The sequence below is a fragment of the Castor canadensis genome, chromosome 5 (assembly GCF_047511655.1).
Source record: "Castor canadensis chromosome 5, mCasCan1.hap1v2, whole genome shotgun sequence".
Classification (NCBI taxonomy): Eukaryota; Metazoa; Chordata; class Mammalia; order Rodentia; family Castoridae; genus Castor; species Castor canadensis.
Genome location: NC_133390.1, coordinates 78,025,962 through 78,038,677, shown reverse-complemented (window position 1 = coordinate 78,038,677; position 12,716 = coordinate 78,025,962). Strand labels below are relative to the sequence as shown.

Genomic DNA, 12,716 nt, shown 5'->3' with positions numbered 1-12,716 from the left:
GATCTCTACTGTAAATATAAGGACCAAGCATGACTAAATTTGAAATCAATGAGAAAGGTTATTCTCATTAACATAATGTTAAAAAACTGAAACCAGACAAAATAGAGATGGGCTATACCACCAACCTCCCCTTGATTTTGAGGGCAAACATATAAGTTACTATAAAGATGCTCCTTCCTTTTGCATACCCGTAAAAACTGCCCACATTCTGAATGGCTACTCTGTCAATAAAGAGGAAGGATGTGATAGTATTAAGCATGGAACAGGAGTGGCAATTAAGAGTTGGATTGGGGAAGAAGGGAAGACAGTGCTCTAAACATCTATTTAATAGCTATGTATGTGTATATATATATATACATATATATATATATATCTCAAATGAAACTACAGTAATGTTATTTTACTATTTAAAGATAAAATGAAGAGAAATGAATATTAAGCTAAAATATTGATTTAATTTCTTTCTCAGGATTTTCATCTTTGTGTAGAAATTCCCTTTAAGACTGACTAGTACTGATACCATGAGCATAAGAGTCACCAGTGGAATTAATTTTGTTTGGATGAGATATTTCTGACCACCTACAATGTAGAAACCAATGAAATGAATGAGCCCTTATCACCCAGGAGCTCACACTCAGAAAAAGGTAAGTACACAGTAATTATATGACAAAAAAGACTAATCTGTGACAAATACAAAGCCTGGGGCAAGCAGTGATTCATTCTGCCTGGGATGATTGGAAAAGATCTGGGAGATGGGAGTTGTGCTGGGCAAACCAGCAGCAGGGTGGATAAATGAGGCCCTTGTCTGGGTAAGTGAAGGATAGCTGTGGAGGTTAATGGTATCTATCCCTTGTGAAGAGAAAAAACTGTAAAATAAAGGAGCTGAAGGGATAGATGCAGTAAATGTTCAACTAGTGTAAGAAGATTGGGACTGACTAGAACAACATGTGGGAAAGGGGAAGAAAGAACCTTGATTACGCAGTCTATTCATATTCAAGAATGACTGTGGCTTCTTTTATAAATTAAGGACTTATTATTTTTCTTGAAATATAGATGTTAAAAGAGAAACTGTCCAAAAGAACATAACAAATCTACAACTTGGAACACAGTAATACAAATCTGGGCAGAGTTAACAATTCTTAATTATCCTTTGCCCTGCAGGAAAGGGACAGGGAGCTTCTCATTAGTTCTATACCCTGTTATCAAGCAAAAGCACATGACATAGAGAAATTCATTAAGTATCTGGCAATATAACTTGGCTACACCTATTTAAGGGCAGCTACCTATATTTCTATTTCTCAAGACATAGAAGAGATATAGCTACATCCTGTGTTGGGGATTGTCCCATAAGGAGGAAGCTTGGGCATAGTAGTGAAGCATGAACTTTTGGTGAATTTCAGGCAGTTGTGTGACCTAACTTACCCACTATGAGTCTAAATTTGCTCTCCCATGAGATAGGTGGTCGATTGCAATGAGCACTGGTGTTTCCCAACTCAACCCCAACGGAACTTTTAAGTCCCGTATTCTACTAAGTGGACCTCCCAAAGCTAATGTCACAGATATCTACCTTCAAGGGCAAGATACATAATGGCCTAAGACAAAAATCCTAACAAAAGTGCCAGTTACAACAAGAGTTTCAGTCAGAATTTCAGACATTTGCTTGGATTCAAATAATGAAACCAGGTGCATGAAGCTTGCTGTTCCCCAGACCTCACAGGTGTATCCATATCTCAAAGCAGACCAGCTTCAAGCTGCAGAATGTGGACTGGCCCAGCTACAAGGCTGCCAACTCCTTTCCTGAACAAAAGCAGCAGATGATAATGGCCCAGGGCCCTTCAGAAAAAAGTCAAGTGAGGCAAGGAGACAATCAGGAACCCTCTCTACTTTTCAGAAGTAAATCTCTAATCTCTCAGAGGGATAGTCCATAAGAAGAGGACTACAGAAGATGTCTGCATTTCTATCAATGCAACATTCTTCTTCTGAATTTCTGAACCATCACCTCACTGCTATACTCTAGTTACAAAAATATCCAGCACAGCCCTCTTTTGAAGCAAGAAAACATGCCAGCAACACAGTTTTAACTCTCTCCATAGTGTTAACTAAGGTTTCCTTAGAATTTGAGGTTTGCTTTATTTTTCAGAATTTTGGTCAATTACTCAAACATGGATTAACTTTCTCTACTCCAGATTCTGGGTGATTTTGGGTTGCTGTCCTTTTTTAAAAACATAATACCACAGATGGAATGGATGTTGTGTGGAAAGAGTAGCTAGAGCTATTTATCTGAAAATGGATTCAATTCCTATTCTAAAGAGGAAATTTGAATATGGATTCCTACTTTTGGTACTTATTTAAATTTTGCCCCTGGTTCTTAACTATTTGGGGAGTATAATCTGATTCAAGGGCACTGTAAAGGTGATATGGTTCATCTTTTGAATTCTCAAAATCAAAATGCCACATTTAAGTGAGCAATGTAATAAAAAAAAGTCTCCAGAAAATTTTCATGTATTTTTCTCTTTATAATAACTTATACAAGCTCACAGTTTTTCTCTTATGAATCTCTTTCACACTTCATTTCAATCCCCTTTTTGACCTTAGCTTTAAAAAAAAGTCTAAAACACAGCAACACATTGGATTTAATTCTTAATCACTGAAAGGAAAGAATAGGCCTGAATTGGGGACAAAACAAGTAAGACTGATACTTTAGACAAAGATATCTCTGTTAGCACATTATAGGTAATTAAACAAAGGAATACACCTAGGAACATCCAAAACAGCACACTAGAAAAATAGGTTTTTATCCTTCCTATCTAAGTAAGAAGCAGAGAACAAACTCATGTTTCTGGTCTTCAGTCCTGCAGAGAGAAGAGCAATGGTTAACAGCTTTCCAAGCTAACAAGTTCCTTAGAGACTTTTCTTTTTTTCAAAAAAGGAACCTGAGGTCCATTTCCAGAACTGGCAGAGTAGAAATAAAGCTAGATTAGGAAAAACAAACCTAAACTCAAATTTACAATCTAATTCTAACTAGTTCTATGAAATAGCTCCTAACTTGCAGGGCTTGTGTCCTTATGTGGGAAGCCTAGATACAAGAGGACCTTCCTTCGGTGGCTTGCCCATTGCATTGCTGAGCCATTTGCTGTTTGACTTAACAACAACGGAAGAATTGTAGTAGTCCAGAAAAGATGTTAGGCACTGAGAGTATAGTGTGGGTTAGAATACAGGGAATTCACATTTTCATCAGGAGGACGAAGCATACAAATATACACAAAACACAGCTCTGTTTGGGGATGCCATTAAAGATTCAACAACAAGCAAATGGAAGATACTATAGAACAAATGTTTATGTTGCCCTTCATATGGTGAAATCATAACCCCTAAGGTGATGGTATTAGAGGTGAGGCCATTGGGAGGTGATTAGGTTGTGATGGCAGAGCCCTCATGAATGAGACTAGTGCCCTCAGAAAAAGAGGCCCTAGAGAGCTCCCTGCTCCTTTCTGCCGCCTAGACCTGCAGCTCTCAAACTTTTTTAATATCAGGGTGTTTTTTACACTTCTAGAAATTATTGAGCACCCCAAAGGGCTTCTCTTTAGGTGGCTTATAGCTCTCAATATTTACTGTAGTTAGAAATTACATCACAATTCTTAGACTTTTATTTATTTAAAATGACAATAATAAATTCACTCAATGTCAACCTAAATAGCATTTTTAAGAAACAGCTAATTATTTTTAAGACACAACTATTTATTTTCCAAAAAAAATTAGTGGAAAGAGTAGTTTTTAAACATGTTTGCAAATCATTCTAATGTCTACCTTAAGAGAAGGCACTGAATTACCAAACCGGCCTCTGCATTCAATCTCTTTTCATACATCATGGAAGTCAAAGGTATATAAAGATAACTTGGTTTCACACACAAATGTGGTTTAAAAGGGAGAGAATCAGTGACTGTGGATTTCTTACACAGTCTCTGGAAAACTCCAGTGGACACTCATAACACTAGAGTTAAATAATTATTATTATTTGAAATATTTTTATGAAACTTGTTTTGACCTTGTGGATTCACTGAAAGATTTTCAAGGCACTCCCAAGTGCCTCGCGGCATACTTGGAGAACTAAATGCCTAGACTCATGCCCTAGCCGCCTTTCTGTTCCTTTACTTCCACTCTCACTTAAAAATGCAAACCACATTATGTCACCTTCTGTTGCTGACCCTTCTTTGGATCCTTGGTGGAAACACAAAATCCCTCTTTGGGTTTTCATGACCCTGCATAACTTGGTCCTTGCCACACTTTCCAATGTCACCTGTGCCCCTTTCTTCAAGCTCTCACTGCTCCAGTCTACTTTGATTTCTTACAAAGCACTGAACTCCATCTCATATCAATCTTCATGTGGGTTGCTGTCCTCTACCTTGAATGTTCTTTCATCTTTTTTGCCTGTCTCATTCTTTGGAGATCAGCTTAAATGCTTCTTCCTCAGAGAGCATTTCCTGACAAAATACTAAAGAGAATAACTTCATTTTACAAAAACAGCAAAGTGAGGTTCAAATGGATTAAGAAACACCTAATGTTCTACAAATACTGTATCCAGAATTCAAATTCAAACCACACTCAAAGTCCATGTACTTGTCTTCTGCTCCACTCTCACTTACATGGTAACTTAGGGTGTTAAAAAAAAAAAAAAAGACATAATCCATAATCCTATAGGGCTCTCCTATAGGATGAACTTGGTATTAACCTCTTTACTTTTGCAAACATCTGGAAAAGTTCTGAACAATTGTTTATGTTTACAGCCAAGAAAGTATGCCCCTCTGGGCCTAACTCTCCCAGTGGGTCCTTAGGTGCTCCCAAGTGGCACCTCTGAGGCTCTTTGACAAATAGAGGGATATCCCAGCCAGCAACCTGGCCCAGCATATGCCATAGACATGGTGTGCTTCATTAGTACCAGCTTGAAGATCTCTATCCACCTCACTTCTCTTGCCTGGAGGCTCTGTATTACACACAGAACAAAGAAACTACAAAATCATGTTCTGCATCTCTTGACCCCTTCATAAGATTCTTCCCAACAACAGTTTGCTGGGTTCAAATAAAATAAACCTATTCAGAGTCAGTGTCTTAGCTCAGTGTGGTGGGAGATAAAGACAAATAATCTGTGGCATGGGAACAGGGACCATGTAGTGGCTTAGTCACTTTCTAATTACGTTAGCCTCTCTGGTACTTTGAGGGTTTGTTTCCTCAGTTCCAAGATATGGCAAACAAGTTCAGTGGAGAAGAGGTGCTAAAATCAGAAAGCTTTATATTTTGTGTATCTTTCTTTGGACAAGAAAAGTTCAATAGTTCCATGAGAAAACCATGAGATAAAAATCCAAAATGTAGTATATTAAGTATGCTCCCTAACAAGGCTGTCGTTGAGAGTCCTCATAAAATGTATAATCATTCTAAAGGGACAAGTAAGTAGCAAATATATATTATGATGAAGCATTCAAGGGATAGACAAGAAAAAATGAATCACTATTAGAAATTTCCCAAACCAAATCTATACTGTAATATCCATGAACAAATAGCTTTCACTAAGCATAAAAGTAACCTGAGATTATAGTGCTAATCCAGGGACTTTTTTTAATTGAGAATTTTACTTAAATAAGACAACAACTTAGTTTCTAAATATCTTCCAAAAACATTCCTGCTGCTTTCTCAAATACAGAAACTGCTGCATTTCCTGCAAACTGCTTTCCTAATTTTGTTCAAGAATATCAACTTCATTAAAATTTTAAAGACTTAATCCTGAGTTATGGCTTCATGAGGTCTCTGTGGGATGAAAGAAATCAAGACATCAGAGAACCTGCTATTTTAAAGTGTTCTTACAATGGAAACTAATTTGTTGATGAAATGCACTGCTGTAGAGAAAATAGAATTTAAAAAAACATGAAACATCAGTTTAAACCTTAGGGTGGGTTTCTGAAAAGAAAAGTTTGGGGTTTTTTTCATTTTATTTTGTTTATTTTAACAAATCTCAAGCCAAATTATCACTTGATATGATTAATTTCTTATTTCAGAGATGTGTCATTCTTTTTAAAGAGATAATAAAAAAAAATTCTTGCTATAAATGTAAAATCTCTCCTGTCAGGTGAATTTATTTTTGATCTATATATTGACTCAAAATATTTCAATTTATAAAAATCTAATTATATTCCATAGTTAAGCATTCTTTCTCCTTTCTGTTATTTTTCTTCTTAATATTCGATTTTCTGTGATGTTTTCTTCCTCTATGTGAAAGGATAGGTTTAATAGTAAAATGTCAAGTGAGTATTCTGCTAAATTCTACATGTCTACCAAAACAAGTTGGAAGAACACCGAAATATTATAAATAACTATATTCTTATGACAGCAGAAACAAAGACTCAGAAAAAAAAGACAATGAAAATCAACATAATCCAGTAAAACTACAATCATTTCTCTGATTTATTTTACCACAGATATAGTTATACCACATGTACATAAACACAATACATAAATTATAAAAAATATCTAATGCACTTAAAGTGAGGGATTTTTCCTAATTGGTGATGTTGTGTAATGTTCATTTAAGAGAATGAACTAAATTGTAAAGAAAAAGAATTTAAAAAACCACAGTCACTTCAAATATACAGATTTAGTCTCACCTAGTTACTCTAAGCCTTCTAGAGAAGCTCTCGTTTGAAAAATGAGAGTGACACTGGATGACCTCTGAGGATGATGGCCACCCAGACATTTTGGGATTCTATAAATACCTTTCCCTTCTTAATCATGAATACTTTCCACTACCTGCAGTAACTTCTGAGTCAAAACACAAACCTTCCAAAGTCAGATATCTTTACATGTGCTTCACTTCAAAATAAAGCTAGTGTTAGAAACAAATAACCCATGTAAGTCATGTTAACCCATGTAACAAATTAAGTGGCCTCAACATTTAAATATTCTTGCAAATATTCTAGCAAGCCTGGCTTATACAGGCATATCACACATAAAGAATGACCACAACAATGCCTCTTTCTTTATTAGAAAGTGAACAAGCAGAAATGTTCTAAAGGCTTTTTCATGGCTCAGTGAACTCAGTTAACTTGCCAGTTCAGACTCAAACATTTCACTTCTAGAGCTATTGCCCACCTAGTGCTTATGGAGCTAACTCATCCTGTGCTGCTTATAAGACTTCACGATAGAAGTAACTTTGATAATGCGTGATAGCTATAGTTGTTTCAGAACTGCAATTGCCTTTCTTAGCTTATGCCTTTCTCTACTATGAGTTACCTTGTCTCCTCTATATTATGTCTATTCTAATTATAACAAATATAGATGATGATAGTAAAACCAATGATTTTAAAAAACCTACAAAGTTATTTCCACCCTTGACAGAGGACGTCTACCTCTTTTTCACACTATTTCTTTCTGTGTTGTATTGTAAAAAAGGCAGGGGGAAAAATCAACTGAATCTAGTTCTAGTCCCAATTTTGGCATAATCTAGCTACCTAGCTGTGTGAACTCAGTAAACCACAGACTGGCTATGACACTAGGATTCCTCATCTACAAAGTCAGATTTTGCTGCATAATCCCAGGGTGCACCATTTCATTGTGCTCTAGGGCTGCATTCACAAAGCATCTGATGTACACTGTGGTTCTAGAACTATGTGACACAAGGTCCTGCCTTTCTAGTTCCTAAATTATCATTTTGTGTTTCTGTGTTTTTTAAATCTGGGCCCTATACGATGATAATTTCTGTATCTTTCTGTGGCTGTAAAGTTTCAGCACTCCATGTATGAACACTTGGTGAACTAAGAAAAGAGATTGAGAGACACTCATTGTGTCAACCCTGAAATCAAAAACACAACCATGGTCTTTCCCATTAAATACTTGGTTTAGCCTCCCTACCTCAGCCAAACTCTCCTAGAAAGTCTGACCAGTCTCAATGACAGAATTTCAGGGTGGAAATTCTTCATCAGGGCAAGTTATTCCATTTCATTACCTTATATCTGTGACTCAGTTTGTAGGTCACAAGGCTATGACTTAGAAAGGCTAGTGGTTTCAAGAATAACTGAAATATTAAGTGACTATAACATCAAAGTGCTTATAAAATAGATTCCCTCAAGTAGTTTTTCTTTTTTGGTGTTTAACAACTTCCTCCCAATCCACTAAAGAATCTGCTGTGGAATTGAGATGTAGAAGGTGCTATCTCTCTATAAATAGGATCATCCTATGCTATGTGAATCATGGTTGCTGAAAGCAAGTCAACAGATTAATTATTTGGCTTTGTTAATAATGATAATAGCACACTATCATCTCCCAAAAAGCTTTTCCACACCCCGCTCCCATTCTTCTAAGGTGAGCTTTAGAACAAACTAAAATCTTGGTGTACAAATATATTCCTGTTGTCCTTGCACTGGGAGTGTTTTACAATTCCTGCCATCTCTCTGCCAGATTGTTGCTGTCACACTTTAGCTAAAGGAAGTCACCAGTCAGGATCCTACCTGTCAAGACGAACACTAAGTAGGTGAAAAAGAAAAGCGGGTTAAATAAACACTGAGGAAAGCAGTAAATTCAGAACTTCCTTATTTTCTAATAAGATACTGTAAGAATTGACCATAGGAAGCAACGCACAGTCCTTCCTTCCCCTACAAAATTAAGCCATGCAAATTGTTCATCCACAAATCAACTTCCATATAGATCAAGTGAATTTTTCTTATCCATTCACAAGCACAATCCACTTATCATTCTTATTACCTTGTTTTTCACTGAGGAGGCTGAGTAGGACCAACTCATAAATGTCATGTAATTATCCCAACAAGAATGTAACAGCATTATTTCTGAGACAGAGATATTAGAGTAGCATAGAGTTCAGAGCCTTAAAGTTCTTGTAGACCACATGAGCCCTAAGAAAAGGCTTCCAAAAGAATCTTGCATGACACACTAAGGGATTTTATCATCTTCTAATATGAATTATTTAATATGCAAGGATAAGTCTTTTGAATAAATCTTCACTTTATAAAATGCACAGGGTATATTAATTGGATGTAAAATAACAAAGACTTTAGTAGCTACTGCCTTGGAATCATAATTATTTTTGTTTACACCTGAAATTTACTACTTTATTCCCATCACAGAATAAGAAAATGAGCCTAGGAATGGAGTGACTAATGTCATGGAAACCTAAAGTAAAATAAAACAAGATGACTTCTTCCCAAGGTTTAATCCCAGATTCCTAAACTAATTCTGAGCCACATTTGAACATAGCCAGTATTTTTCATTCCTGGAACCCAAGAGAACACCAGAGAGTTCCAAGGAGGCTCAGCTAACCTAATCAGTTGATCACAGAGCAGGTTCCATTTCCAGCCAGTGTTTCTTTCCACTTGTCCACCCTAAGGGTAGAGTGTCTGCAGATTGTAATTGAAATCTGCAGCCACACCCAGGGGATCAGTGGTCTCATGGAAGACCAGGTCTTCAAAATTTGCTTCCATTCCTTCAAGCTGGGACACTGGCCCAGCATGAGCTGGGAAACCTCACCCTGATATTCAAGGTATCCAATTTCTCTTTGTAAAAGGAGACATATCAAAGAGCAATCATTTGAGCCTAGGGTTGCTGAAGAAAGTGAGCTTGAGAAAGGTTTTACCATGGAAATCTCTGATAAAGCTGAAGTTTTCCTTACATTCTCTAGGCCAAACTGTGGATGCTATCTTGTTCACTAATGTCTCCAAAGTGTGAAAGTGCAGAGGATGGTAATAGGACAGAATAGTTAATAAGCAGAGCCCTTGGAAACCAGTACAATGATTGGAAGAAGAGAATAAGAAAAGGAAGACTATGAAAAAGGAAGTACAATGGGGATGTGAGAAAATGGGAGGTGAGAAATTGATTGGGATGTTTGAAAGATTTAACACCATGTGTTGCTGGAGGAATCGTAAGAAAATGAGAATAGATTTAAGTTCATCTGATGTCTACTAAATTATCTACTGTGTGTTGTTATTTATCCTTAGGTTATTTATCCAGTGGACAGTATAAGTACTCTATAGGTAGATGGATGGATAGATATAAGAGTAACAATGAATGAATGAATGAACAAACGAATGAATGATATGATCATTGACCTCAAGAACTCTACAGGTTTTGGGGGACCAGATGCATCTCTACATGTGACTCTCATCCTAGACAAACTGTGGATAGAAGAAAGCAGGAAGTGTTTTCCTGAATATGGGACAAGCAGCTACTAATTGGTGAAAGATAGTTAAAAAGATGTCGGGGAAATACAGAAGATGGGCCAAAATGGAAAAAAAGGGGGATCCTGGTTCCCTCCCAGGAGCAATCCCCAAGTGCTTTAAAAAAGAGGAGAATGGATGTTGGCCTCTAGGGAGCCCACTGTCCGGGCTTCTACTGACCTGGTCTCCGCCTCACAGGCCTCTTGCGACCGCTGCAGAAACGCACTTTGCTGAACACCCCGAGGACGTGCCTCTCGCATAGGGAGCGCCCGTCTTTGCTGGGGCTGGAGCGACGCTTGGAGGCCGACACCCGGTCGCTGTTGGATTCCCTTGCCTGCCGCTTCTGCCGGATCAAGGAGCTGGCTATCGCCGCAGCCATAGCTGCTCAACGTGGGCCCCAGGCCCCAGGCTCCACTGAGCCCTTGAGATCGAACTCCGCCGGAGTGAGGGCAGTGGCCCTCAGTGGCCGAGAGGGATAGGGCAGGAGCTGTGAGGCAGTGCTAATATTTGAGGAGGTTGCAGTACTGAAAACCTGGCGCCCACAAGATTCCTCAGTGTCTGGGCAGTGGCAACAAAATGTGTGAAAATCCAGATGTAAACTTCCCCAACCGCTGGCAGCGGGGGCGGGGCGGTCCCAGGCCTTCCTGCAAAGTAGACGTTTGCACCCCAAACTTGCACCCCTAGGCGATCCACGCCCAAGGGGCAATGAGGAGTTTGGTCCCACTGCGTTCAGGATACCAAGTGGAAGGGGGGAAAAGATTGTCCAAAATAACAAGCCGTGCCCCTATTGGAAAGGAGCAAGCGTTGTAAGGTGTCCAAAGTATATCTACACATACATGTATAGAAAATCCGTTTACAAAGCAGAGTCTGGACCAAGGCGAGTAGCGTGCCCCCGGTTAAAATTATATATATACATATATATACTTAAAAGTGAATAAAATGTTCCTTTAGAAAACGAGCCACCAACCGCAAGAGAGCAGGAAAGGAAGGCAGCAATTTAACTCCCTGCGGCCCGCAGTTCTGGAGATTAGGAGGTCCGTCCCGGCTGGGTGAGGTCTACGGAATGCATCCCACCGGCTGCGGTTCTCCAGGGGCCGGCCGCCGGAGTTCTGGAATTCCGAGAGGCGCAAAGTGGGAGCGGTTAACCAGAGTCTGGGTAGGGGCGCGGGGCGGGGGCAGATGTTTCCAGCTGCGGTGAGCGCGACTCTCCTCCAGCAGCACTGCAAAGAAAGCGGGAGGCGAGGGAGGGGGAGGGAGAGCAGGAGGGAGGGAGGGAGATCCTCGAGGGCCAAGCACCCTCTGGAGGAACCCGCTAGAGGCGATCCGCGGGGTCCCAAGAGCGGGCGCTCTTTCTCTTTCCGCTTGCCTTCCGGCACGAGACGGGCACAGTTGGTGATTATTTAGGGAATCCTAAATCTGGAATGACTCAGTAGATTAAATAAGCCCCCTTAAAAGGCAGCGATGCCGAAGGTGTCCTCTCCAGCTCGGCGCCCACACGCCGTTAAGTGGTGCTCCCCGCCATGGTCCGCCTGGGGCCGCCGCACCAAGCCGGTCTCCGCACAGGCTCCGAGGGAGCAAGGGAGGGAGGGAAGGAGGGGGTGCCCTGGCGGATTCGGCATCAGGTCATCGCCGCGCTGCCCGGGCCCCCAGACTCGCGCGCCCCGGCAGTAGGCAGCTCACAGGCGCAGATCAGATGGGGATTACCCGGCCGACGCGAGGCCGATCACTCAGTCCCTCGCCGCCCATCCCGGCCGAGGAAGGAAGTGACCAGCGCGCAGCGAACACCCGCGCGTCTGCTCGGGTGGGGCGGGGGCTGGCTGTGGGCGACGTAGGCTGACTCGCGCTGGCTGCGACTCTGGACCAGACCTGCCCACCATGGTCTGGCGCCCTGGGCGCAGGTGGGGGTCCCTAGGCCGCCCCAAGCGACGGCGGGAGGCTGCTGAGAGAGCACCCTGGCCCTAAGGACCGGACGTGGACTCCGGGACCGAGGTCAAGAGGCAGGTGGTGGCTGCTGCCAACTCGCCCAACTTGCTGCGCGAGTGGCCGCTCAGAGCCGAGGTCTTGCCTGGTGCCCCCAGTCGCCTCCTCCCCAAGCCCAGGAGGGGGCGCTCAGGGCGGAGTCCCATTCACGGGTTGAGGCTCCTGGCGCGCCGAGCCTCTCAGGCTGCTGGGCACTGCTGCTGGCTCTCTCAGCTGGGGCACTAGCTCGGCAGAAAACTCCAAGCAGAGACGACAGCCACCGAGACGGCGGGTGGGACAGGCAGGCTGCAGCCCCCCTGCAGATAGCAGCCAGGTGGGGCCGGGCTAGGGGCCCGGCTCCCAACAGCGCCTGGAAGGGAGCTGGGGTCTGGCTCCCTTTCCCCGCGCCCTCTGCTCCCAGACACTCTTCTTCTTTCCTCCCTTCACCCCTCTCCCCCCTCTCTGTCTTCTGTCTCTCCCCTTTTCTCCTCTCTACGCAATCCTACGTGATTGAGGTTTGGATGAGAAATTCTCAGAGGCAGAGCG

The 12,716-nt window shown here is 41.5% G+C and overlaps 1 protein-coding gene across 5 annotated transcripts in view; it reads right to left on the bottom strand.

The window, feature by feature from the left end:
• The window catches only part of Fgf12 (fibroblast growth factor 12), a 556,448-nt gene that overhangs the window by 240,454 nt on the left and 303,278 nt on the right, over nucleotides 1-12,716 (bottom strand). The window contains exon 1 of one of the 5 annotated variants that reach the window (XM_074073515.1): nucleotides 10,392-12,200. The exons of the other annotated variants lie outside the window; for them this stretch is intronic. Coding sequence (XP_073929616.1) covers nucleotides 10,392-10,590 — 199 coding nt within the window. The 5' untranslated portion in view covers nucleotides 10,591-12,200. Of the gene's footprint in view, nucleotides 1-10,391; nucleotides 12,201-12,716 lie in introns of those variants that run through there. 5 annotated transcript variants of the gene reach the window in all.